The sequence below is a fragment of the Myiozetetes cayanensis genome, unplaced genomic scaffold, assembly GCF_022539395.1.
Source record: "Myiozetetes cayanensis isolate MyiCay16 unplaced genomic scaffold, myiCay2020 scf429, whole genome shotgun sequence".
Classification (NCBI taxonomy): domain Eukaryota; kingdom Metazoa; phylum Chordata; class Aves; order Passeriformes; family Tyrannidae; genus Myiozetetes; species Myiozetetes cayanensis.
In genome coordinates this window covers 6,119-33,962 of record NW_026087664.1, presented here as the reverse complement: position 1 = coordinate 33,962, position 27,844 = coordinate 6,119, and the positions used below count along the sequence as shown (strand labels likewise).

The following is a 27,844-nucleotide window of genomic DNA, read 5'->3' as shown; positions in this document are numbered from 1 at the left end:
CTTTTTTTACTTCTGTTTTCTCTCTGCTTCTTCACCCCTCTTTCCAAGCAATTTCACTAAGAATTGTAAATAACAGTAGTTCTAAAACAGTTATTTTCATCAATTTTAAAAGTCCAGCTATTTTATGTTTGTTAACTTGTCTCCAAAGTCTTTTCAATATTAAGCTTAAGGCTTTTGCAATATTCTGTGGTTCACGTGAATTAAAAGTTTTCATTTTTTCTCTTTTTCTTTTTTCTCCCGCCCTCTCACCTGGGACGTAGATTTTTCTTCTCGAGAGCGTCCTCTCAAAACGTAGGCAATTTCCTACCGAATTCAGGCCTTTTTTCGAGCTCAATCGCGGTTTCTCCCGCCTTCGCCCATCAGAGTTTCCTTTCCTCTGGTACCTGGCGTTTCTTTCTTTTTCACGGCGGACGTCCCTCAGCGTTAAATATAGGCTGGTACCTGACGCCTGGTCCGTATTTCTTCCTGATTCAGGATAAGGCTTAGGTCCCTGTTCGGGCGCCATATGTAGCAGTTATTAATATAATAAATAATAAGTCCCATGGGGACCATAGCGACACCAACGTGATATGTAACAAGAGAGAGAGTCAGATCTTTATTCAAGGAGTCCCGGCTTATATAGCAGCTTCAAATGCTGCCACGTCACACAGGTAACTTCTTAAGCCAATCCCATACAAGCATTCAACAGAGCATGTGTGACAGAGTACTTAGAACTACAACTCCCAGGATGCCTTGCAGCACCTGGTGTAACCAGACCCCACACCTGCGTGCCAGCCCCAGGCAAGTGTGTGTGCCCTGCAGGCCTTGGCTTTGGCAGGAGTACTTCTGGGGGTTGTGCAAGGAGCGGTGAGTACAGGGGGGAGTGAGTGGGGAGTGGTGGTTTGATGGGGAAGGGGGCTTTGGCCACATGGTTTTTCTCCCTGCAGTACCAAGCAGCATCTCTGAATTCTCCCCATGTCACCAGACCTTGCTTCCACTGGGCACATCCCTTACTTTTCTGCCTTATCTCCAAGACAAGATCCCTGCTCAGCCAAGCCGCCTTCTGTCTCACCTGCCTGACTTCCAACATTTGGGAATCGCTGCTCCTGTGCCCTCAGGAGGTGATGTTTGAGAAGTGGCCAGCAGTGATGGACGCCAGCACCTGCAAAAGTGTTTTCCCAGGGGACCTTCCTTCTTAATTCCCTGAGCAGCCTGAGTCTGCTCTCCTCATGGCCAGAGCAGAGGTTTTGCTGGCACTTTTCCTCCTGTCAACAGAGATTTTTAACTTGATCACTTTAAAGGTCACTGTGGCCAAGACGGCCCCAATCTCCACTTTGCTCACAAGATCCTCTCTGTGGACAAGCAGCAGATCAAGGAGGGCACCTTTCCAAGTCAGTTCCTCTAGGACCTGTTCCATAAAGTTGTCATCCAGGTTTTTTAAGGAATCTTCTGGCCTGGGTTGTATCATCTGTGTGATGCTCCCAATTAACTTCTGGCAAGTTGAAGTCCCCCATGAGGACAAGGGCAGTGTACTTGGAAGTGTCCTTTAGCTCCCCAAAGAATAATCCATTGGTGTCACTGTCCTGGCTGGGAGGTCTAGAGGGGACTCCCATGGTGATTTTGGCATTATTTGTTTGCCCCAAGGCCCCCCCACTACCCCCCAATAACTGGGACTGGGACTTGGAAGCTTTACTGGGAACACTGGGAGCAGCTGGGCAGGGGCAGAGTGACAACAGGGGACAGGATGACACATGACACCCCCCAAAATCAGCACAGGGACAGGGGGTGTCCAGTCTGGGCCCGAGGCCATGGGGAGGGACTGCAGCCACTGCCAGCTCAGGATCTCTGGGGGGAGAGAAAAGGGGGTGACATCAGCATTGGGGGGTTCCCTGGGGGGGGAAACACACTCTGGGGAGAGGAGGACATGACCCCCGGGGACCCTCCTCACCTTCTGGCACAGGTAGAAGCCGAGCCCCAGCACCAGGAAGATGAAGCCCAACAAGAAGCCCACGAAGCCTGTCAGCATCTTGCTGTGGGTGGTGTCCAGCAGCATCTCTGGGGGCCCAGGGGGGTCAGGAGCCCCCAAAACATCTCACAGACCCCTGCCATGACCTCCTACATTTCCTCCCAAAGTTGCTCCCAGCCCACTCAGGACTCCTGAAACCTCTTCCAAGTCCCTACCCAGCTCCCCTAGGAATCTCCAAACCCATTCCCAGCCCTTCCAGCACCATCCAACCACTCTCCCTGTTGTCCCTGGTCCCCTGAAAAGTCCCCAAACCCTCCCCCAGTCCCTTCCCGGAGTGCCCAGGAGTCCCCCAACCCCTTTCTCATCCTCCCCATTTTTTCAAATCACAACCCTAGTCCCCCACCTGGCTTCCCTCAACTCCCTCCCAGGTACCCCCAGGACCCACAAACTCCCTCTCAGTTGCCTCCAGGACCCCCCAAACTCTGTACCAGTTGCCCCAAACCTCTCCCAAACCCCTTCCCAGTAACCCCCAGGACCCCCAAACCCTCTCCCAGCTTTCTGGCCGTACCCCAGTGCCGGCTGAGGGGGTGCTCCAGGCTGACGTGCTCCACCTGGCAGGTGTAGGTGACCCCGCGCCGGGGGGGGATTTCCAGCATCACCAGCACCTGGTAGGTCCAGTCCCCGTTGGGGACCACGTCGGTGGCCATTACGTGCTCCGGGACCTCCTGCCCGTCCTGGAACCACCTCACCTGCACCGGCGCAGGGTAGAAATCCATCACGGAGCAGAGCAGGCGGCCGGGGCCGGGCTGGGAGCTCGACGGCACCAGCGAGATGGACACGCTGGGGGGCACTGGGAGAGAGCAGGGAGACACGGGGGTGAGCCGGGAGGGCATTTGGAGAGAGGGGAAAGGGTGGGGGAGGGCACTGGGAGGGACTGGGAATGGACTAGGAGGGACTGGGATGGACTGCGGGGGTACTGGAAGGGAGTGGGAATGGACTGAGAGGGACCGGGAGGCCGCGTACTGCTGAGGGCACTTGGCGCTGAGGGTCTGCCTGGCAACTGATGAGTCATCAGAGTGGCGCGATGTGATTGGCTGAGGGGCGTGAATACGAGCCGGACACGCCGGGGGACGCGGGGATGGACTCGGAAAGACTGGGAAGGACTGGGAGAGACCCAGGGGTCACTGGGAGAGAGGGAAGAGGTCTGAGGACGAGGCAAGAGATCACGAGGAGGGCCCGAGGGGTCTGGGTGATTCCCAGGGAGGTTTTGAGGGGCTGCGGGGTCATTCCCGGGGCAGGGGCCGAGGGGACACGCTCTGCCCCGCGCTCACCCCTGCGGCTCTCGAGGTCTGGGGTGGACACCTCGTAGTTGTGCCGGCAAAACGTGTCCACCTGAACCCGGCCCTGCTCCAGCAATTCCGGCTGGCTGTTCCAGTGCTTAGCCTGGATCTCCCCAAAGGGGGTGTCCCCCACAAAGTGCCCCAAATCGCTGTCGAAGTGCACGAGCTGCTCCCGGTTGTAGATGAACCTCTCCACGAGCCTCACGCGGTCGGAGCCGTCAATGAAATGACACTCCAGCTTTAGCATCCACTGGAACACCCCTGTGTGAGCAGGGACACAGGTCAGAGAGTGCCCACCCCTCAGCAGACCCCAACGCCCCCCAGCAGGTTGGGAGCTCAGGGGGCCACGCCGGACCCCTCTTTGTCACCCCCCTCTGCCCCACGGCCGCCGCAGCACCGGCTCTTGGGTAGGGGGGAGTCTGGGGTAGCCTCCTCCCCCCAGAGCCCCAGGGAACTGCTCCAGTGCTCAGGTGATGTGGGACACGAAGGGACTCCATGGACCCCCTCTTCCTGCTGTCCCACCTCCCCTTATCCCCCTCTCTCACACCTTTCCCATCGTCCTGCCAAATCCCAGCGCCCCCCCAGCTCTGTTTGGGAGTGCTTCAGCCCCCACTTTTTCCTCCTCTCCCCCTCTTTGCCGTCGTGCCCCCCCCCGCTTCACTCACCCGAGAGCTCCTCGCCCGCAGCCGGGGGGGCTCCCAGCACCACCAGTACCACCAGTACGGCCCCAGCTCCCCCCACACGGCCCATCCCCAGCGCCGGGCAGGTGCTGACACCCCAAAAGCAGCCGGGCTGTGCCGGACGGTCCCCAAAAGCGGCCCCGGCCCGTGCGGCACTGGGAGCACCAGTCCGGCCCAGTTCGGAGCGGGCGGGCAGGGTCAGCCCCCCCAGGCAGGGCCGGGCCCCGCGGGCTCCCGCCCACACTCGGCCCCCGCCCCCCTGCCCAAATTGCCGTCCCGGGGGCGAGGGGGGGGTGCCGGTGGGGTCCGGGCAGGGAGCGCTGGGTGCTGTGGCTCTGCCTGGCAACTGATGAGTCATCAGCGCCACGCGCTCCCATTGGCTGAGGGCTGTTGGAGGCCCTCCTTGTGAGCGCTCCTATTTGGGGGGGAGAGGAGGGTTAGAGGGTGCTTGGTGGGGGGGAGGGGAGGGAGTGGGGTGGTTTCGGAGTGGTGAGAGGATTTTAGGTGTGTCCTGGAAGGGCTAGGAAGGTGTTTAGGGGATCTTGGAGGGGTTTGGGGGGAGTCCTGGGTAGGCTTTGAGTGGATTTGTGGGGTCCTTGGGGGGCTGTGGTGTGGTTTATGGGAGGTACGGCGACTTTTGGGGGGTGCTGGCTCCCATCTGGGGGTGCAGGGGCCTCCTAAAGCAGGATGACATGCGGGGGACACACAGAGATCCGCGTTCCTGATCCATTCTGGAGGCCAGTTGTGCCCCTCCCAGCCCCAAACCTCAGCCTCCACTGCGTGGTGCCCCTAAGCCCCCAACTGCCCCCCAATAACCGGGACTGGAGAGAACTGGGAAGCTTTACTGGGAACACTGGGAACAGCCAGGCGGGGGCAGAGTGACAGCAGGGGGTGGGGGGTGATACAAAACTGTGGGACCCTCTTTCAGCGCCCACAGCTCAGGGAGGTGCAAAGTGCCGGCGATTCATCCCTTAGAGCGGGACAGCAGAGCCTGCGGGACAGGAATCTGCAGGACAGGAATCTGCGGAGTTGTGTAGCAATAACAGGGCAGGGGATTTCCCAAGAACACAAGGCTTTGTTTGAAGATTTTGCAACGGATATGGAATGCAGCATCCAAAAGGTTATGGATGAGCAATTGGAACGTTTCCTTTTGTGCATGCTTTGCGACCGATGAGAGCAACAGAGCCTGATACAGGGACACAGGAACAGTGAAGACAATATTATATTTAATTTGGACACCTTGACAGTACACTCTTTTTGACTTGTTGGACGACCTCTCCAGGGAGAAGGAGTTATATATGTATTACCTGCCCTTTCTATCTGCGCTGCTGATCACCCTATTTACATCCCCCACTGACGGGGCTTTAGGACCTGCGGTGAGCGGGTCTGTCTTCTGCCTTTACTCGTGGTAATCTCCCTCGGGCGAGGGGGCCCCTTTGCTGCTTTTAATCACTTCCAATTTACCTCCGGCGGGGGATTTCCTTCCCCCTCCTCCCCCTGCCGACCTTAATCACGGTGCTTTTCGTGAAATGTGACTGCTTTTGGCTGCGTCCCGCCGTGCCAGGGAGAAAATCAGAGCCAGCCGCTCCCCTGCACTTCTCTCACCCCCTCTCTCCGAGCCTCCACGCTCCGCAGCTACCAACACGTCAGGGCTGAACTGCAACCAGGAGATGGAAAGAGGAGGGGGGAGATAAAGAAAGGAAGGGAGAACAATTAAAAAAAAAAAAGGGGGAAGGGAGGTGGGGTCGCTTGTATACATGAATCATCTGAAGAATGAACACACAGCATTGGAACCACTGAATCTGCTTGATGAATGAAATACCTGTAAGTTTGTTCTTGGTAGTTTAAAAAAAAAAAAAAGAAAAGCAAGTTTTTCATATGGTGTGTTTTGTGATTTAAAACAACAACCACCAACTCCTAGGTACATTAGATGTGCTCACGCACATGCCATACTAGAGATTTAAAGAAAAATGTTGAGAATACTAAAATTGAATGTTAACAACAAAAAATGTTAACATATTTTTAACAAAATAATGTTAAAACTTCAGAGTGATGGATTGATTCTATGCCTGCGTCAGGGACCTGAGTCGTGCCTGAGACCCTGCCACGGTCCATGATTGAGCTCCTCGATGTGGTAAGGGAGAATATCGTGTAGTTCCACTGTTGGGAACTTGACTTTCGGGAAAGAAACAAGAGCCGTTCTTGGCACGGAGTTGGCACCAGGAGCCGTTGTGGTCTCGGTTCGAGCGCTGGCCACGCCTGAGCCGCTGGGGCAGCTGGAAAATGCCGCTCCTGCCAGGGGGATGTCAGAGGTGATGGGCTGGGCGGGGCAGGAGGATGAGCTGCACGCTGCTTTGATCCAGGGGACTCCCTGAAGGTGCATCATGGCCTGCCTGCCCCTCCCACCACGCTCCATCTTCTTCTCCTGCTCAGCGGCTTTCCAGACATTCAGGAGTCGATATGAATGAATTGCTGTCACAAGTAATAGGATAAAGCTGCTTTGCTTATGCCCTTTGTGTCTCAGTGTTTGTGATTTTGGGAAATGCTCACAAACCCAGAATAATTCCAGATCGTTTGTGCTCTTAAATTACGTACAGGGAGATTGTTTTGATATGTGTTTAAATCTTCCTTGAAAATACAACTGATAGAAAACAATGTAAAAAAGAAAAAAAAATAAAAGAAAAAAAGAAAAAAAAGAGGGGGAAAAAAGAAAGAAAAAAACAGGGGAAAAAAGAAAAAAAAAAGGGGGAGAGAAAAGACAAAGGAAAAACCCTAAAACCTTAAATGTAATCTTATCAACCGAGCCTATCCCAGGTGCAAGAAATATGTGCTCTGCGTTAAAAACCATACTCTTAAAAAAGGGGGAATAATGACACCCCAAGTAGATAAAGCTGTATTTACCCTTAATTTTTTGCATTTAGATCAATAAGCATTGTACAAAACCCCACAGGAAGATACCTAATGACAAGGTCCCATCGAGTGGTCAGCGTGGGGAAGGGCTCTGCTCGTGTTCTGTCTCCCACAGGACCCTGCTGGCTTCCAGCACGTCTGAGGAAACCTTGCTGTGAGTGGACCCCACACACAATCCGATTCTGCAGATGCAGAGGCTGTCCCTCAAGAATCCCAGGAGGAGACTGATGAATGCTGAGCAGCACAAACCCTATCCAGATGTCACATGGAAGACAATATCCTAGGGATATTTCATTGTATCACTAACTCTTACTGACTGGCATAAGGACTCAGTCGTGGTGTGTGTCTCTCCCTCAGATGCCTTCTTGGCCACACCTGACACTGTGATTAGCATTACTAAACTAATGAAACTGTTAACACAGTCAAGAAATCATCACTGGATGCCTAATTGCTTTGACCATCTCTGCAATAATCACAGCAGCTACTGCAGCCGTAGCTACTGCAGCACTGGCCCGTTCAGCACAGGCCATGCCCACAGTGGCCAGTGTATTGGGTAACAGGTCAGCATCAATACCAGGTCTTTCAATAATTTGTCTGTTTTTAATGTTCCAACTCCTCTGGAAGAGCATCAGACAAGCCAGAAGACAAGAAGCCTGTGTATTTTGCTGTCCTCTGATATGTCAAGGTATACGAAGTAGTAAGTATTTTTAAGTCCACACACATGCATGTCCACACAGCTTTTCTCACTCATACAGCTTTTTTTTTCATTCACTCAATAGGTGGCCACCTCAGTCACTCTTCACTCATACATAGCTAGAATTTTTGTTATACCTTTGCATTTTAAACACCCATTTTAGATTTTAAGGGTTATTGGTCATGTGTTTCTCATTCTGTCATTTTTGGTTGTCACGTTTAACAACTGTACCTGTTCTGAAGAGGAATTAATACTGGGAATAGAAGGCTTAACAAACCTAAATGAGATCCATTCTGATCCAGCACCCATTTATGTGCATGCATATTCTCCTCCCCCCTTTTTTGTTTTGAAACACACGTTTGGTGTGTGGTGCGTTTTTCTGGCAGTAGTTGTTCTATGAGTGAGTTTTGTTTAGAAAACCAAAAGCCAATGAATCCAAAGATACGTGGACAAGTTACTATCACAATTTGCTAACACAGCTTGAAATCCAGTCTTCAGCCAGAAATCAGTTTGCCTTGTTTGTGGTGTGTGGGATACAGTTACCTTTCAGTTCCTGTTCATCCACTCCTGGTTGCTGCCTTTTGTCCTGGTGAGAAACGAAGTCTCGAGTTGTGGTAGCTTTTTGGAATAGGAATTTATGTCATGGAAAAAGCAAACAGCATGCTGGACAACAAGGGGGAGTCTTTGCTCCAGAACCCCTGTGTGTCCCCATCCAGCGCTCGGCTAACATTTATTCTGGCTACCTCATGCATATTCATTACCTCATATACAGGTACATTTCCCAATACTATGCTAGGAATTTAACATATGTTTATTTTCACAACTAGAGCTCAGTTGTTATCTCTACAACAGTGATAGTTTCCCTATAATTCATACATTCTTGGACAACAAGGCACCTTGAAGATCATTGACTTGACAGAATTCTACCACAGCTCTTCTTAGGAATGCAGAGATGCTTTATGGCTTATGACCTTGATGACCTTACAAATGGTTTACTTTATCTCTTTATGGGGTGCAATTAAGTTTTACAATCCGTTTGTTTTATTCTTTTATGAGCCTCTAATAATCCATTTGTTTCTTTTACTGACAGGAATTATAGCTGTGTTTATCACATCCTTAATAACAAACTTAGCAAACCTGTTAATAACAGCTTAGACAGTCTGAAGTGAGAATGAGCAGAAACAGATGTGAGGGTCAGGCAAATATGCAGGTTTTCTGTAGTCATGTCCAGGAATACTTGAAGTCAGTTAATAAATTGAGGTAACTGCAATAAGTCATTTTATGCTAAATTATCTTTTTACCTCAAAGCTGAAGGTTGAGGGGTGATCTTTTGTTGTGCAATTTTCTCTACTGTAGATAGTTTTATGGTTGAGTGTATGAGATTCTTTTTGGAGTGTTTGCAGTCCTGTTTCTCAGATTGCATTGGTTAGAACAATCATCATCTGTTTTAACTGAGTTTCTTAAGTAATTAGGATTTACAAGCAGCTATTTTTGCATTTGCTGACATTTTACACACCTTTTTGGGATAACAGAATATTTGAATGCATTAATTAACAAGATACGGAGATGCTTAAAACTTTTTAAACACATGACTGGAACAAAATTATTATACCAGCCTAATCTATGTAAATGCTTTTAAAACCTTTAACAACCCTAAACAAGTTATATGGAAATTGGTGAAACATCAGGGAAAAACTTTTTAAGCTTCAGGTTTTCAGGGCAATGGAATCCAAGAAGAGGGGCTACATCACCTTTTCAGGAAGAAAAGGAGCGGGGCTGGCCATGGGAGGAGTGAGGGAGTGGTTATGGAAATCAAGAAACCTTAAAAGGCCTCGTCCCTCCCATTCTCGGGGTGCTCGGACTCGGTCACGAAGCCCGTGCACTCAACACGTTGTAATTAAAGTTCTTTGTTTCACTTTATTTGGCCGCCTTTGAAAGTTTAATTAGAGATATTTCTCACACTCCAGTCTCTATTCTTGAACCCTGAGGGATTCCTGAGTCTATCTCAGTACCTGAGGGGGGTAGGAGGGTTGGAGTGTTTTCCTGTGGACGAGTTGGTGTTCTCCTGTAAAATCTTTCAAGCGTCCACATTCTCCTTTCTTGGTTTTTCTCGTGCTGTCTCTCCAAATTTTTTTCAAGCTGTCACATCAAGGTTTTCAGTTAGTAGAAATCCTGAGACAGTTATTTTGCCCATTTTAGCAATTTGACTAGCCTGGTTTGTGTGGTTTCTGTTGAATACTGCCTCAATAATAGACACAAAGCTTTTACATCTCTCTCTATTTCCTGTGCACTCATTTTTTCCACGTCGGCTTCTCACCTTGAGCTCACTGCAGCTTTTTGTTCCTTGGTGTCCCTTTGTGGGTGTAACTTCGCTTTTTTTTAGTTCCCAGCTCAGTCCTGCCGAGCAACGTCCCCATCTGCTTTCAGCACTGGTCTCCCCAAGTCTGAGTTTTTTTTCTTCAGAGAGCTTTCCTCAGCTTTAAAACAAGCTAAGTCCGAATGCAGCCATGTTCTTCCCTGATCCAGGGCAAGTCCTTGGTCCCTGTTCCAGGGCACCACTTGTAACTTATTAATGGAATATAAAAAGACACGACCTGGCAGTCAGGGTTCCCAACAACCAAATCTTTTATTACCAAATCTTTTATTAAAAGAAGAAAAGCAGCTGTGGGCACAGAGCAGAGCACACCCAGAGCTGGATCACCTGGTTTATGGACACACAGCTTCCTTTGGACACAGGGGGATGGAGATGTCTTCACTCGAGGGGCTCACAGGTCCATGTACAACACAGGGAATAGATTTCAGATGGATTTATCCATCACACATTGTCAATATCTGGTGCAAGTCATAGATACACCTTTGGTTCAAGGCATCCAGAAGACATTTCTGATGGGTGTGGGAAGGGCTGCGCCTGGTGGAAGGGCTGGGTGTGCACATGTTGGCATGGCCAGGCCTTGTGGGGAGGTGTTGCCCTGCCAAGCCAAGCCCTGGCAATTCCCCACCAGAACTGGTGCAGGCGAGCCCAGGGGTTGGCACAGGGCAGGTTCCTGGGGACAGGGACAAACCCACTGGGAGTTACAGGGATGTCTGTAAACCCCCTGTGCTGTGGGGGTGCAAGTGGGGTTGGGAAGGGAAAGGAGGAGAACACGGTGAGAGCAGGAGCTGGAGGAGCAGCCCCAATGCTCCCAGCTCCCAGCCCTTGCCCAGCCCAGCAAAGCCCAAGCAAGCCCAGCCTGGACCCCCCAGCCCCGTTTTCCCAGCTCAGGAGCTCTGTCAGAGAGAACAGGCCGGGCTGGGCGATTCTCCCTGGGCACTGGCTGTGCTGGAGTGCTGCCTGGGCTGGCTGAGGGAGGACCTCACCGGGCATAGGTTGTGCTGCTGTTCAGCTCTTGCACACGAGGCTTTAGAGGGAAAAGGAAAGTCCATTATTTGCCCTGCTGGCTGCAAATCCCTGCACAAGCCTCTGGCCCTGGGCTGCAGGAGAGCTGCAGGGAGCTCGGCCTTTGGTTAACTAGGACTGACTAACATGACAGCAGGAATAATGACTAATTGAATTCAATATTGTGCATCTATTTTGCTGTTGTTGTTGTTGTTTTTGCAAAATTTGGGTTCTTTTTCTTTCTTTCCCACTTGAATATACACAAATTTTACATTAGGCATTTAGTCAAGAACAATTTTAAAACAGAAAGTGTTTGCAGAAGAAAACAAGACAAAATAATTTTGGTTAAAAAAAACTTATAAGCATCGTTTTCTGCAAGTGGTGCCCTTTTGTTCTTCCTAGGATCAGTCCTTTGGGACTCTCCAGTCCAACCCACCTGCACAGACCCCGACACCCACATCCCTCCCCTGGGCCCTGCTCCCTGCTTTGGCACCAAGGCTGTGCCACAACTCACCCTCTTTGCTCCAACGTGGGCGATGGTGGAGTCTGGTGGGGGGCAAAAAGCACAGAGTGAGCCCTTGTTTCCATTCTGGGAGGGACAAGCCCCACCCTGCCTTTGAACAGCAGATCCCCCGGGCTCAGCACTGAATCCCCTGCCCTGTTTGCCCCTCATGTGCCCCCATCCTGGCAGCAGAGGAGGCTGCCCTTCCATCTGTGGATGCAGAGCAGGGATGGGGGGGTGTTGTCTCCTTTCCTGTGCAGGCAGGAGCTGGGCTGTGTGTGCAGGGAAGAAGTTGGGGAGCAACAGCCTGGGGACAAATCTGCCCTTGTTCAATGGGCAGTTGTTCTGCAAACCCTGCTGGCACATGAATTGCTGGGATTGCATGTGGAATTGGGAAAGGCCCTGCAATGAGGGGAGGGGATGGAGAAGATGGAAAGGGGGTTTGGGGCAGGTCCCTGCAACTTTGGGGCAGCTCCTGAGGCAGTGCCAAACCTGGCTGATGGTCTCAGGACTGGTGGTGGTGCCAGAGGCAGCCAGGACACAAGAGGGGGTTCCCCACAGGCTGAGGGCTCTGTGGGTCACCCAGAGGGAGGGGTTGGTACTCACAGTGTATTTCATTGTCCTCAGTCCCTTCAGCCACGTGGCTGGGAACTTGCTGCTGCCTGGAGAGAGATTGGGGAAAGGGTTTTGGGGTCTGTGTCCTCACCCTGATGAGCCCTTTGGAGTCATTGCCAGGGATGATGTTGTCTTGCATTGGGTCCAGGGTTGGAGTCAAGGCCAGGGCAAGCCCTGTCCCTCCCTGCCTGCACCGTGGGGGAATCCACCCACGGGCACAGACCAGGCTGCCCCTGCCCAAGGACAACCCCAGGGGTCTGGGATGGCTCCATCTCCATCACCCCCCATCCCCACAGCCCACAGGGATTGCTGCTCACCTTTGGCACCTCTCTCTGCAGGCCCCTGCAAGGAAAAGAAAGGGAGAGGTGGGAGGCAGAGCTCCTGCACAGCCCTGGCGTTCCATGCTCTGGGCTGTGCAGTGCACATGATGGGCTGAACCTCCACTCCTCACTCACAGAGGAATTTTTCAAGCCCATCCTGTACAATTGTGAATGCCCTTTCCCAGCCTGGCCTCTCCCAAGCTCTCAGCAGCTGTGCACAGCCAGAGTGTGGAGCAGCTGTGCTGGCTCCACCCAGGCCAGCTCAGACACTCAATTCTTGTGCCCAGAGGATGGGAGCCAATGTGTGCCTGGGGCAGGACACCCCTTTGGCAAAGTCTTGGTCATCTCAGCAGCTTTCCTTGCCTCATCTGACAAAGGAAAGGCCTGAGAGGCTCAGCTTCCTGAGAAATGGAGTGAGGATCCAGCCATCCTAAACCAGCACGGCTCAGACAGCAGCAGCCCCACATCAGGATGCAATTCCAGCCTCAGATTTTCTCCTCAGTATCCCAAATCACTCACCTTTCCTCACAAAGCAGTAGGTGGCTGCAGCCAGGAGGAGGAGAAAGATGGTCACCAAACCTATCATGAAGTGTGAGGAAAAGGTCTTGAAGCCCTGAGGATTGGTGTCTGGAGGCAGAGAAGCTGTTGGGAAGAGGGGCAGTTATGGGAAGCCGCAGCAGAGAGCAGGATATGCCCTTAGAGCCAGGCAAGATCCCAGCTGATGAACCTCCCAATGTCCTGGTGGTGCCAGCTGGGCAGCCCTGGCCCAACGCTGAGGGACACGGGGTGGCAGGGAGGGAATCACTCACCATTGGTGGCTGTCCCTGCCTGGGGGCTGGAGCCGCTGCCTGGGAGGAGAAAGGCACAGGCTGAGAGTCTGCAGCTCCCCCAGCTACTGCACACACTGAGACACTGTGGGGACCCCCTGATCCACCATCTATCAACTGTGGGGATCAAGAAACGAATGCCCTGCCCAGCTGGGGCTCTGCATTAGATGTGGCACCCCCAGTCTCCCCTTTCTGTGGTGCTGGGGCAGGAGAGGAGCAGGATGCTCTGCTGAGACTGGGAGGAGTGTCCCTGGGGCCAAAGGCTGGGCTGAACTGCACACTGACCCCCAGCATCCCAACTGCCTGGGCACATGGCATGGGGCAGGGCAGGGTCTCCTGCCTCACATGGGCTCTGGGGGGCTGTGATATTGTCCTGCCTGTCCCCAGTGCCACGACTCACCTGAGACACTCAGGATCTGGGGAGCACTGAGGGCCGAGTTCCTCAGTCGGTTGCTGTTGTCCATGTAGTGGTATCCACATGTGTATGTCCCTGTGCTCCACCTGGTCATGGGGAAGAGCATGGAGTAGCTCCCCTGCTGCTGCTGGGCTTTCAGGCTGCTCACCTCCACCCCATCCTTGCAGAAGACAATTTGGGTGGCAGGAGACTCCATGATTATTTGGCACTGAATCAAAACCTGTTCCCCCTCCTGTGCAGCTCTGGGGTTTATGAAGAGGTCAGGAGCTGGGAGGTCACCTGGAGATGGAACAGGGAGTGCCTGAGACGGTGTTACTGCTGTTGGGTATGGAAAATGCTTCATACCTGGGAAGGGAAGGGTTTCCTCTCCAGGGGTTCACACAGAGGGAACAAAGCCCTTCTCCCTTCCCACCTCCCCTCCCTCGTATCTCCCTTTACAGGCCCTGTCCCTGTACTCACCATGCCCTGGGGAGCTGCAGATGTCCTGGGCCATCCCACCAGCACCTGCACCGTGGGGCACAGAGGGGTTTGGTGAGAGGGGCAGCAACCCAGCTCAGTCCCGTGCCCCTGTCCACCTTCCCTCTGCTGAATCTGTGCTGTTTGAGCACCTTCCCAGCCATGGGGCTCCATCCTGCCTCTGCCTTTGTCTCCTGTCTTGACATCTCACAAAGCGCATTTTGGTTGGGATTTTGGTTCCAAGTGGATGCCCCTCATGCCCTAAAACACTTCAGCATCTGCCTAGTTTTTGATTATGACCTGAATCTTCTTTAAGGGGTGTCAAAGTACTCCCTTTGCTCAGAGGTCCCTGGGAGCTGGAGGAAGCAATGGTCCTGCTGCCCTCCCCAGAGCAGCTCCAAGGAGAAACTTTGGGCTTCTGGGAAGGGCCTGTCCACTAACACAGCTCCCGTGGGGAATAAAGAGGATGAGGCAGGGACCTGAGTGTGGTTTCAGGGCTGTGATCTTGCTGGGATCAGGGAGATGTGGTGGATTGGCTTCCATGACTGGAGTGTTGCAGTCGAGCCACATTGTTTTTTAGGAGGGACAGCCTTGGAAAGCAAGGAGGGGAATGAGCCAAGGGAGAGCTCACGGTTTAAGATTCAAGAGAGGAGAGCTCTAGGTGACATCTGAGTGGGAGTCTATTCCAGGCCATCTGACTGGGAACACATAGGGGATGAGGACTCTACAGTTGGACAGGAGCAGCTTCACATTCCCAGGTCCTTGTTATTGTGGGGGACTTCATCCTCTCCAGTATCATCTAGAGAGACAACACAGCAGGCCACAGCAATCCAGGAGGTTCCTGGAACTTCCTCCTCCAAGCAATAGAGGAGCCAAGGAGCAGTGGGGCTCTGCTGGACCTTCTACTCACCCCTCACAGGGCTCTGCTGTTCTGCCCACCAAGGTGCCTCCAAAAGGGCACTGTCACCAGCCAGCCCGTGCCCAGGGACCTGCCCTTGGCTGAGCAGATCAGCTCTGCCTTTTTCTATTGGAAAACTTGCTGCCCTGATTCCCCCCGCTGCTCATTTGGCAGATGAAGGCAGGAGACTGGGGACAGAGAAGGAGAGAAGGCTCTGTTGTGTCTCCCTGGTGAGTGGTTTAGTTCACAGAAGTGGAGACAGGGCTTTGCTGCAGATCTTGCAAGTTGGAGCTGCAGGTCCTGCACATGTGAGTCACAGAGGATTTGAGAGCCCAGGGCTGCAGGAGCACCCTGTGGTGGTTGCACTGTGAGAAGAGGGTCACATTTGGTGCAGCCTGTGCACATCCCTGGGGCACAAAACAGACACATTCAGAGCCCAGTTGTAAGTGAGTTGTTGCTGAGCTCTGCACAGTGGTTCAAGAGCTGCCTGGCCCGTGCCTTGCACAGCACCTGGCACTGCTCCTGCTGCAGGGCTGTGGCCAGCAGGGCCTTTCTCACAGGGAAGGGCTGTGGCGAGCGGGGGCCCTGCCTCAGCCCCCACTGCGGCCGCTGCGCCTGCAGAGCCCCTGCACCACTTTGGGGGAGGTTGCAGAGGGCTGGGGGACCCCTCTGGCTGCTCAGGCCAGGCCTGACCCTGCTGCTCTGATCTCTCAGCTCGGACAGCAAGTGTCCTCAGGGAGGAAGTTCTCTGGCTGTGCAGATCAGCCACAGCTGCACGGGCTTGTATTACTGACACAGTTGGGGTTTTGCAGGGCTTATTTTCTCATGGGTGCAGTTCTCCGAGCTGGGAGATCAGAAGAGGCTCTCTCAGGGGCAAGGACTGACCATCACAGCACTGCCAAACATCTCTGATCAGAGCCCAGCCCTTCATTTCTCTGTTTCGAGGGAAAAGCCATTCTGTTGGATCTGGCAATGACCAGAGTCTTTCCTCCCTCCCCGTTCACATCTGATCTGGGGAACATCGTGGGAGAGGAAACAACGAGTACAAATTCAGTCTGAGTCAGTGTGTTTTAACCTAACAGTTCAGCAGTGAAGATGTGCTAATCCTAAACCTGTTGTTCTGTGTTGCAGTTGTCCTGAGCTCATGGGAAGGACAGCAGGTGCTGGACTCAGCTGCTCACACACAAACCTCTTGTGACAGCAGAGATGCCCCGGGCTGTCCATCCCTGTACCCCCAGAAGGGCACAGCTCTGCTCCACAGGAGAGCTGCCTCACTCATGGGTTTGGGGGCAGAGCAGTTTAAGATGTTTTCAGGTTGAAGAGTCAGGACATTTTTGATTTCAGGTGCTCCATTGCCCTGCAGGAATTCTGGAGTAGAAATTTTATCAGGGGAGTCAATCAGGGCCTATTTAGGAGAATCACATGAAACCTTTGGATAAATCCCTTAGGGTAAGGATGTTTATATGCAATTCTACTTCTCTCCAAAATATGCTCTGAGCCCTTCTAAGATCATGGTCTATGCCATGCTGAGAAGATATTGAGGAAGAGGAGAGATTCAGCATCAAATGGAGGCCCAGGGTTTGCCCACTCACAGGAATTTCTTGCTGGGATGACTTTGCTCAATGTGTGAGCCAAAGCTGTCCATATCCAAACAGCCCCATGTCCAGTTGGCTGCTCCCTCCAAACCTCATCCTCCTGAGAGGAGAACACACCCAGCTCCCAGGGATGAGGGGCATTTGCTGATGTCTTCCAGCATCACTGATTGACAGATGCACCCCCAAAACTTTACTGCTGGGGTCGCAGCTGCATTGGCTGTACCTGATCCTGAGCACCCAGCTGGAATCGGCCCTCCTTGAGCAGTGGGGCTGGAGCAGAGGAATCCCAGAGGTGCCTCCAAGCTGAGCCAGTGTGTGAAAGAGCCCCCAGTGTGGGAATTGCCTTGGGGGAGAGGGGGCTGTGGAGGAGGAGCCCCTTGCAGAGGTGTCCTCTCCTCTTTGCTGTGTCTGTGCAGTTTGTGTGTGCAGGGCAGGAAAACCCCTGCAATGGAGATGTGTCTGCCCAGCACTTGCAAGCAGAGCTTCTGGGAGGGGAACGAGCTGGGCTGGCTCTGGTTTTACTGTGAGCAAAACACTCCTTATAAGGCCCTGCAAAGGTAGAGGGTTGGGGTTTTTTACTCTATGATCTAAAATAATCAAACCCACAGAATGGAAAGACACATTCTAGAGGCAAATGAGTGACTTTCCTTCTCCTCTGTCCCTGCAGTGACTGTACAATTTCACTGGCTGACCAGTTCCCAAGGCCCTGTTCCTGCTGGATTGGCCTGATGAAACTTCCTTCAGTTCAGCCAGAACCTCTCCTGCTTCAGTTCTGATATCTTGAGATTTATTCCTAAATGTGTGATACCAAAAATAACTTTTAGGTCAATATCAGAAGAAATGATTGAGTCACTCATATGATAAGGTTGGGTTTACATCATCTTCACAAGATCCCCTGATGACAGTGATTACTGAGGACATGGTAATTTGAAAATAGACCTCCTGTGCTCGGCTGAGATCTTTTCCCTCCCTCCTCCTTGGTTTAGAGCTCTTCCTGCTTCAAGCACCATGATCAGCTGCTGCAGGAAAGGACGTGTCTCCTGTGAGCCTTGTGTGCCAATGATCAGACCTGGGCACAGGATCTCTTGGGCACCCCAGGAAACTCAAGTGCCACTGGAAACCTCCTTGCCCAGCACTGGATCTGTCAGGGTGGGATTCACAGGGCTGCCTGTGTTCAGCCAGGAATTTCACTCCAGTTCAGGCAGAGGTCGAGGACATGACAAAGTGTCCTCCATGGTGCCACATCCCCTGAATTCAGACACCTGTGCAGGCCAAGCACATCCAGTGCACATCCAGACTGGGCCTCTCCAGACTGGCATTTGGAGGCTGAGCAAGGTCACACAGCAGGTAGGAAGTGTCTGAATGTTTCTGCAGGGTCTTCCTCCAACGTGGCTGAAGGTCCTGTCCCAGCAGTTACTGCAGGGGTGGCACAGAAGGAAGGCACAGCAAATGCCCCTGACCCACAGCCCCAGCTGCTTTCAGAGAAAGCCACAGTGCCCTGCTGGGCTGCTGCTGGTGGGAAACTGCTGTCTGAGTCTCTGGGTTCCAATGAGCAGGGCAGGGCAGAAAAGAAGCCTCTGTTGCTCCCCATGCCCAGAAGACTCCACTCTGATCAAGGAGAGAACGAGGAACAGTGTTCCAGTGTTATCCAAAGGCTATTGGGAAGAATGTGGTGCTGGGCAAGAACCAGGACACGGCACTGGAACCTCCTGCTTGCTCAGGGGTCCTTGTGACGTCTCTTTCTGGGACAAGCAGGCACTGGGTGAGCTGCCCGTCCAAGGCACAGCCTGGAAAGTCATTTCATTTTCACAAATGCAGCATTACCCAGGTTAGATAAAGATATCCAAAATATCTCCATGTGAAATGGATCCAAGCAAGTGCCCTGTCATTCAGCTGCCACCAGCTCTGGTGGGAATCTCACCTCTAAACCTGCCTGTGACTCTGAATACTCTCTGAGTTCCTCCTCCTCACCTCCACCTCCTGCTCCCTTCTATGTGTCCCCATCAAAGACACAGCCCTGGTTAAAAATGGCCATACACATCACCAAGGGGACGTTCAGAGTTCGGGTTTCAGCCTCTGAAAGTACTAATTATAAACTTGTATTGAGATACATTAATTAAAAAAACAGAAGCAGGAAAAAAATAAAGTGAATGTAGTAAACATATCACACAAAAATCAGAAGTGCAACTTAACACTTCATTGTGCACATGAAATGGTTCCCCTAGTGCTGTACATCCCAGATTCTTCACACACACAGATTTGTAAAACATTTACAATCCAACATTCCCAGGACTCTTCCCTGAGATTTTGTGTAGAACTCACTGGGTAATTCAGCTGCTCTGCTCCGGGTTGCACTTTGGCTGCTGTTGCCTTTATTCCTTAAACCAGGCTGTCGATGGATCTGCCCTGGCACAGGAGGATCACACACCAAGTCACGGGAGGAGAAATGCCCTAAAAATTATCTGAGTCTTCCGGCAGCACCAGCACTTCCCAAACAGTGAACCCAGGGAATGCAGGGGCTGGGAGGTCCAGCTCAGGAAAAATGGAATGAAGGCTGGGCACAAAAAGGAGGAAGCAACACACAATTCCCTTTATTGCTTCTTCTGAGGGCATTTAAGTTCCAGTTCCAGTATTTCTTCAACCACCACTAGAATTAGGGAATAAAGTGGCACAGACAACAGAATATAATGACTTTTCCAAAGACTTTTGAATATCTCCCTGATTTGCATTTTGTTTGGTCTTCAGTACTTCACCAGCTCAGAAGGATTCTGTGCCTCTGGATCACACCACTTGTCTTCCTATGCACTCCCTGTCACCTCGTGTACAAATAAACAAGCAAGAGGAAGAGAAAGTTAAACACACCCAGGAACTGGGCACAGATCCAGCTACATCTGACTTTGTAGATTCTGAAATTTGTGGTTTCCTATCTCTTGTGCCCTGTATGGAATCACAGAGACACAGAGAAGCTGAGGCTGGAAGAGATCATCTGGTCCAAACCCCTGCTTAAGTATAGACAGCTGGAACCACGTGGCCAGAACCTCATCCAGAGGCTTTTGAAGATCTCCAAGGATGAAGACTCCACCACCTGCCCAGGTAAAATTGTCTGTAAAACTCAGGGACCAGTCTGGGCTCACTGTCCTTGCTACATTTCTCTCTCCATACGACATCCCTTGGAGATGCACCTTGATGGGGTAAGAGGCAACAGGCACAAGCTGCAATGTGAGAAATTCTGTTTCAATGTGTGGAAAATTTTCTTTTGGTGCTTTTTACCTTGAGGGTGATCAAAGATGAGAACAAGCTGAGTAAAGGCTATTAATGGAGATTTTTTTCCCCTTATTGCTACAGGGTGAAGGGGAGACTGGAAATGACTCTGTGAAGCCACTGCCTCTGGCATGGCATTATTGCCATAATCAGTGTCAGGCCACAGGGTTTGCCAAGATGATGAGACCTGAAACCAAGTCCCAGATGAACTTCCACAGACTGAGACCCCAAAATCCAGAGGTATGAAATTAAACACATCTGTGCATGAGGGCGGAGAGTGCTCAAACCTGGAAATTAATATTTTTCAATAAAATGAGGACCTGAGTGGGGTGGCAAGAGAGATGCCTTGAGAAAGAACAATAAAGTTGTGGGGTGCTGAGAGAGATTTCAGGGTTTAACCCAGGATGTAAAATGGGATTTGCTCTTCCAGTTTGAGATGCCTCATAAACAGGATAGGGATGTCAGTTCCAATGTTGACTTAGTTTTTAAAAATCTCAGTAACAATTACAATCCATGAATATTCCTGACCCCTAAACTCAGACCAATAATAAGCCATTATTTTGCCCTGAGATAAAGGAGGTGCAATGGAACAACAGGGGAGGACGTGCTGCAAACCACAGTATAAGATCAGTTATCAGGTGGGACATCTCTGCACTGGCTGAAGGCGTAAAAAGTCAAGGCCATTTCTGATGAAAGCTCCCACAGTGCTTTCAGGTTTTGATGGCAGTTGTTTTCAACAGAGTCTGCACCTTGTTTCACACCCCACCTTCAGTCTCTGTTCATCTGTTCTGCAACAACTCACTTGCAACTGGGCTCTGAACTGTGTCCATTTTGTGCCCCAGGGATGTGCACAGGCTGCCCCAAATGTGACCCTCTTCTCACAGTGCAACCACCACAGGGTGCTCCTGCAGCCCTGGAGGTTTCCCATAGAAAAAGCCAGAGCTGATCTGCTCAGCCAAGGGCAGGTCCCTGGGCACAGGCTGGCTGGTGACAGTGCCCTTTTGGAGGCACCTGGGTGGGCAGAACAGCAGAGCCCCGTGGGGGTGAGTAGAAGGTCCAGCAGAGCCCCACTGCTCCTTGGCTCCTCTATCGCTCTGAGGAGGAAGTTCCAGGAACCTCCTGGATTGCTGTGGCCTGCTGTGTTGTCCTTCTGTGTGGAGAGGTTGAAATCCCCTAAAATAACATGGAGGTGGGAATGTGAAGCTGCTCCTGTCCACACAGGCCCCCATGGGCTTGGCTACCACCCGCAGAGCTCTGGAGCCACTTGTGCCCATGGCCACTTTCCCCTTGGAGAATCCCTGGGCTCCAGGTGGCAGAAGAGCTGGGAGGAGCAGGGAGAGCAGGGCAGAGCAGGGTGGGGGCCAAGGGGCAGGAGGGCTTTGCAGGGAGGAGGCTGCCCCAGAGGGACAGGCAAAGCCGGCTCGTGCTCCGGGCTCGCAGTGTCCGCACAGCAAAGCGGGGGCTCTGCAGGCGCAGCGGCCGCAGTGGGGGCTGAGGCAGGGCCCCCGCTCGCCACAGCCCCTCCCTGTGGGAAAGGCCCTGCCGGCCACAGCCCTGCAGCAGGAGCAGTGCCAGGTGCTCTGCAAGGCACAGGCCAGGCAGCTCTTGAAGCGCCGTGCAGAGCTCAGCCCACAGCAGACGCTTCCAGGAGAGGCTGTTCCTGCAGGGCCCAAACAATGCTGGGGCAGCTGGGATGGGCCAGGCTGTCTCCTGCTCGCCCGGCCTTCCTCCTCCTCCTCCTCCTCCTGCTGCTGGGTGAGTTGGGGGCTGGCTGTGCCTTGGGGCTGAGCACTGGGGGGCTGCTGAGCGGGGCAGGACAGGGCCCATGCTGGGCTCAGGGCAGGACCCAGGGAAAGGGTGTGTGGAGCGGCCGTGCAGCAATGAGGGGCAGAGCTGCTCTGGGGAGGGCAGCAGGACCATTGCTTCCTCCAGCTCCCAGGACCTCTGAGCAAAGGGAGTACTTTGACATCCCTTAAAGAAGATTCAGGTCATAATCAAAAACTAGGCAAATGCAAAAGTGGTTTAGGGCATGAGGGACATCCACTTGGAACCAAAATCCCAACCAAAATGCGCTTTGTGAGATGTTAAGACAGGAGACAAAGGAGAGGCAGGATGGAGCCCCATGGCTGGGAAGGTGCTCAAACAGCACAGATTCAGCAGAGGGAAGGTGGACAGGGGCATGGGACTGAGCTGGGTTGCTGCCCCTCTCACCAAACCCCTCTGTGCCCCACGGTGCAGGTGCTGGTGGGATGGCCCAGGACATCTGCAGCTCCCCAGGGCATGGTGAGTACAGGGACAGGGCCTGTAAAGGGAGTTATGAGGGAGGGGAGGTGGGAAGGGAGAAGGGCTTTGTTCCCCCTTTGTGCACCCCAGGAGAGCAAATTCTTCTCTGCTGAGATCCAAGCCATTGGCCAGCTTGGACAACAATAACACTCTCCTTGTCCATCCCTCTGCCATCTCTCCAGGTGATCTACCAGCTCCTGACTTCTCTGTGACCCCCAGAGCTGCACAGGAGAGAGAACAGGTTTTGCTTCGGTGCCAAATTTTCTGGAAGTCTCGTGCCACCCAAATCATCTTCTGCAGGGATGGGGTGGAGGTGCACAGCCTGAAAGCCCAACAAGGAAAAGGGACCTACTACCAGATCTTCTCCATGACGAGGGGGAGAGCAGGGACATACACATGTGGATACCAGCAGATGGACAAAAGCAATCAAGTGAGGAACTCAGCCCTCAGTGCTCCCCGGATTCTGAGTTTCAGAGGTGAGCCATGAAACTCACTGGGGCATGGGCTGGAAACTCTCCCAGTCCCCACAGATCCCCCGTGAGGGAGGGGACCATGGCCTGTCCCATGGCACATCCCAGGCTCTTGGGATGGTGGGAGAGGGAGGAGTCTGGGTGTGGGACTCTTGGGGTCTGGGGTTTATCAGCAGCCCCAAACATGCACCCCAAGCTCAAGCCATCCCACAGCAAAGGAGCCTTTTGGAAGAAGCTTCCTTGCATCAGAGGCAGTGTTAGGTGGGTTTGTGTGTCCAGGTGGATGCCTCTCATGCCCTAAAACACTTCAGCATCTGCCAAGTCTCACACCATGAACCAAACTCCCTCAGAGGGGTTGGAAATCCCCCCCTTTGCTCAGAGGTCCCTGGGAGCTGGAGGAAGCAATGGTCCTGCTGCCCTCCCCAGAGCAGCTCTGCCCCTCATTGCTGCACGGCTGCTCCACACACCCTTTCCCTGGGTCCTGCCCTGAGCCCAGCACAGGCCCTGTCCTGCCCCGCTCAGCAGCCCCCCAGTCCACACTTCCCACCTTCCTCCTGCATCTCTGTGTCCAACCCCCCACCCTTCTCCAGACTCACAGGGCACCCACAACAGGGTGCTGGGGAGCTCAGCACAGGAGCTTTCTCACCAATTGCCCTGAACTGTCCCAAAGCAGCTTCATTCCCCTGTGCAAATCCTGCAGCCCTGACAGGGGAACAGTCCAGCTACACAACACATCCTCCTGCCAGTTTGGGCCAGGATTGATGGCATCAACAGCATCCTCTGGAGAGAGGGATGGAGCCAGAGGACAACAAATTGCAGTTCAGGTGCCTGCAGCCCTCCAGGTCCCACCTGCCCAGCTCAGCCCCAGCCTGGCCTCACACTGTTTGTAGAGGACAGACAAGGCCTGAGCTTCCTGCATTGCTTTGATTGGGTTAAAAGAAACAAACAAAAAAAAATCTCTGTGGTAGGATACAGTTGTTCCTTCCTAATGCAGTGTTTGAGGGTTCTGTTCTGTTTCCCTCAATTTCTCTCTCATCAGTCAGTTTGGGGGCATTTTGGAAAAGAGGATTGAAAATATCTCTGGTTTACCATTTAGAGATTTACAGTAAATATTTGGAAACATCCTTCAGGGGAAGCACATTCCAAAGATATTAAATTTCTCTCCAAAATGTGTTGTGCTCCACCTAAGACCATTGTCTAGGCCGTACCAAGAATTTTGGTCCCAGTGTGAGACTTGGCAGATGCTGAAGTGCTTTAGGGAGCCAGAGGCATCCCCCTGGAACCACCAACACAACCAAAATGGGCTTGGGAAGGTGTCAAGACAGGAGACAAGGCAGAGGCAGGATGGAGCCCCGTGGCTGGGAAGGTTCTGACCCAGCACAGACTCAGCAGAGGGAAGGTGGACAGGGGCTCGGGACTGAGCTGGGTTGCTGCCCCTCTCACCAAACCCCTCTGTGCCCCACGGTGCAGGTGCTGGTGGGATGGCCCAGGACATCTGCAGCTCCCCAGGGCATGGTGAGTACAGGGACAGGGCCTGTAAAGGGAGATACGAGGGAGGGGAGATGGGAAGGGAGAAGGGCTTTGTTCCCTCTGTGTGAACCCCTGGAGAGGAAACCCTTCCCTTCCCAGGTATGAAGCATTTTCCATACCCAACAGCAGTAACACCGTCTCAGGCACTCCCTGTTCCATCTCCAGGTGACCTCCCAGCTCCTGACCTCTTCATAAACCCCAGAGCTGCACAGGAGGGGGAACAGGTTTTGATTCAGTGCCAAATAATCATGGAGTCTCCTGCCACCCAAATCATCTTCTGCAAGGATGGGGTGGAGGTGAGCAGCCTGAAAGCCCAGCAGCAGCAGGGGAGCTACTCCATGCTCTTCCCCATGACCAGGTGGAGCACAGGGACATACACATGTGGATACCACTACATGGACAACAGCAACCGACTGAGGAACTCGGCCCTCAGTGCTCCCCAGATCCTGAGTGTCTCAGGTGAGTCGTGGCACTGGGGACAGGCAGGACAATATCACAGCCCCCCAGAGCCCATGTGAGGCAGGAGACCCTGCCCTGCCCCATGCCATGTGCCCAGGCAGTTGGGATGCTGGGGGTCAGTGTGCAGTTCAGCCCAGCCTTTGGCCCCAGGGACACTCCTCCCAGTCCCAGCAGAGCATCCTGCTCCTCTCCTGCCCCAGCACCACAGAAAGGGGAGACTGGGGGTGCCACATCTAATGCAGAGCCCCAGCTGGGCAGGGCATTCGTTTCTTGATCCCCACAGTCGATAGATGGTGGATCAGGGGGTCCCCACAGTGTCTCAGTGTGTGCAGTAGCTGGGGGAGCTGCAGACTCTCAGCCTGTGCCTTTCTCCTCCCAGGCAGCGGCTCCAGCCCCCAGGCAGGGACAGCCACCAATGGTGAGTGATTCCCTCCCTGCCACCCCGTGTCCCTCAGCGTTGGGCCAGGGCTGCCCAGCTGGCACCACCAGGACATTGGGAGGTTCATCAGCTGGGATCTTGCCTGGCTCTAAGGGCATATCCTGCTCTCTGCTGCGGCTTCCCATAACTGCCCCTCTTCCCAACAGCTTCTCTGCCTCCAGACACCAATCCTCAGGGCTTCAAGACCTTTTCCTCACACTTCATGATAGGCTTGGTGACCATCTTTCTCCTCCTCCTGGCTGCAGCCACCTACTGCTTTGTGAGGAAAGGTGAGTGATTTGGGATACTGAGGAGAAAATCTGAGGCTGGAATTGCATCCTGATGCGGGGCTGCTGCTGTCTGAGCCGTGCTGGTTTAGGATGGCTGGATCCTTACCCCATTTCTCAGGAAGATGAGCCTCTCAGGCCTTTCCTTTGTCAGATGAGGCAAGGAAAGCTGCTGAGATGACCAAGACTTTGCCAAAGGGGTGTCCTGCCCCAGGCACACATTGGCTCCCATCCTCTGGGCACAAGAATTGAGTGTCTGAGCTGGCCTGGGTGGAGCCAGCACAGCTGCTCCACACTCTGGCTGTGCACAGCTGCTGAGAGCTTGGGAGAGGCCAGGCTGGGAAAGGGCATTCACAATTGTACAGGATGGGCTTGAAAAATTCCTCTGTGAGTGAGGAGTGGAGGTTCAGCCCATCATGTGCACTGCACAGCCTAGAGCATGGAACGCCAGGGCTGTGCAGGAGCTCTGCCTCCCACCTCTCCCTTTCTTTTCCTTGCAGGGGCCTGCAGAGAGAGGTGCCAAAGGTGAGCAGCAATCCCTGTGGGCTGTGGGGATGGGGGGTGATGGAGATGGAGCCATCCCAGACCCCTGGGGTTGTCCTTGGGCAGGGGCAGCCTGGTCTGTGCCCATGGGTGGATTCCCCCACGGTGCAGGCAGGGAGGGACAGGGCTTGCCCTGGCCTTGACTCCAGCCCTGGACCCAATGCAAGACAACATCATCCCTGGCAATGACTCCAAAGGGCTCATCAGGGTGAGGACACAGACCCCAAAACCCTTTCCCCAATCTCTCTCCAGGCAGCAGCAAGTTCCCAGCCACGTGGCTGAAGGGACTGAGGACAATGAAATACACTGTGAGTACCAACCCCTCCCTCTGGGTGACCCACAGAGCCCTCAGCCTGTGGGGAACCCCCTCTTGTGTCCTGGCTGCCTCTGGCACCACCACCAGTCCTGAGACCATCAGCCAGGTTTGGCACTGCCTCAGGAGCTGCCCCAAAGTTGCAGGGACCTGCCCCAACCCCCCTTTCCATCCTCTCCATCCCCTCCCCTCATTGCAGGGCCTTTCCCAATTCCACATGCAATCCCAGCAATTCATGTGCCAGCAGGGTTTGCAGAACAACTGCCCATTGAACAAGGGCAGATTTGTCCCCAGGCTGTTGCTCCCCAACTTCTTCCCTGCACACACAGCCCAGCTCCTGCCTGCACAGGAAAGGAGACAACACCCCCCCATCCCTGCTCTGCATCCACAGATGGAAGGGCAGCCTCCTCTGCTGCCAGGATGGGGGCACATGAGGGGCAAACAGGGCAGGGGATTCAGTGCTGAGCCTGGGGGATCTGCAGTTCAAAGGCAGGGTGGGGCTTGTCCCTCCCAGAATGGAAACAAGGGCTCACTCTGTGCTTTTTGCCCCCCACCAGACTCCACCATCGCCCACGTTGGAGCAAAGAGGGTGAGTTGTGGTGCCTTGGTGCCAAAGCAAGGAGCAGGGCCCAGGGGAGGGATGTGGGTGTCGGGGTCTGTGCAGGTGGGTTGGAATGGGGAGTCCCAAAGGGCCATTCCCACCCAGAACCAAAAAAAAGCACTTTAAGAAAAAAACTAATTTATAAGTCATTTTTCCAACAAAGAAAATATTTTTATTTCTCAGTATATTCTGCAAATATTTTCTTTGTAAAAACTATTTCATGCTCAAATGCCACATGTAAAAAATTAGGGAGATTTGAGTGAGGAAAAAAAAATAAACTGAAGGGGAAGGGCCCAGCTCCCTGCAGCTCTCCTGCAGCCCAGGGCCAGAGGCTTGTGTAGGGCTTGCAGCCAGCAGGGCAAATAATGGACTTTCCTTTTCCCTCTAAAGCCTCATGTGCAAGAGCTGAACAGCAGCACAACCTATGCCCGGTGAGGTCCTCCCTCAGCCAGCCCAGGCAGCACTCCAGCACAGCCAGTGCCCAGGGAGAATCGCCCAGCCCGGCCTGTTCTCTCTGACAGAGCTCCTGAGCTGGGAAAACGGGGCTGGGGGGTCCATGCTGGGCTTGCTTGGGCTTTGCTGGGCTGGGAGCTGGGAGCATTGGGGCTGCTCCTCCAGCTCCTCCTCTCCCCGTGTTCTCCCCCTTTCCCTTCCCAACCCCACTTGCACCCCCACAGCACAGGGGGTTTACAGACATCCCTGTAACTCCCAGTGGGTTTGTCCCTGTCCCCAGGAACCTGCCCTGTGCCAACCCCTGGGCTCGCCTGCACCAGTTCTGGTGGGGAATTGCCAGGGCTTGGCTTGGCAGGGCAACACCTCCCCACAAGGCCTGGCCATGCCAACATGTGCACACCCAGCCCTTCCACCAGGCGCAGCCCTTCCCACACCCATCAGAAATGTCTTCTGGATGCCTTGAACCCAAAGGATCTCTGTGCCTTGCACAGGCATTAACAATGTGTGATGGATAAATCCATCTGAAATCTATTCCCTGTGTTGTACATGGACCTGTGAGCCCCTCGAGTGAAGACATCCCCATCCCCCTGTGTCCAGAGGAACCTGTGTGTCCATAAACCAGGTGATCCAGCTGCGGGTGTGCTCTGCTCTGT

The 27,844-nt window shown here is 53.3% G+C and overlaps 1 protein-coding gene across 1 annotated transcript; it reads right to left on the bottom strand.

The window, feature by feature from the left end:
• Window positions 1-989: 989 nt before the first annotated feature.
• LOC126648028 (uncharacterized) lies at window positions 990-13,820 on the bottom strand. Its single transcript, XM_050330675.1, has 8 exons — window positions 13,610-13,820; window positions 12,902-13,024; window positions 11,460-11,491; window positions 3,951-4,380; window positions 3,277-3,546; window positions 2,514-2,795; window positions 1,928-2,034; window positions 990-1,244 (listed from the first exon to the last, which is right to left on the bottom strand). Exons 1-8 carry the CDS (start codon window positions 13,818-13,820, stop codon window positions 990-992), a joined length of 1,710 nt encoding a protein of 569 aa, XP_050186632.1.
• Between the last annotated feature and the right edge of the window lie 14,024 nt (window positions 13,821-27,844).

What these genes read in the sequence shown, in the direction of transcription:
- LOC126648028 (XM_050330675.1), bottom strand. Translation starts at nt 13,820, where the DNA reads ATGGAGTCTCCTGCCACCCAAATTGTCTTCTGCAAGGATGGGGTGGAG. An exon ending in CTACTGCTTTGTGAGGAAAG is followed by an intron (nt 11,492 to 12,901) that starts GTGAGTGATTTG and finishes GCCCCCCACCAG; the next exon opens with ACTCCACCATCGCCCACGTT. An exon ending in GCTTCTACCTGTGCCAGAAG is followed by an intron (nt 1,245 to 1,927) that starts GTGAGGAGGGTC and finishes CTCTGTTGACAG; the next exon opens with GAGGAAAAGTGCCAGCAAAA.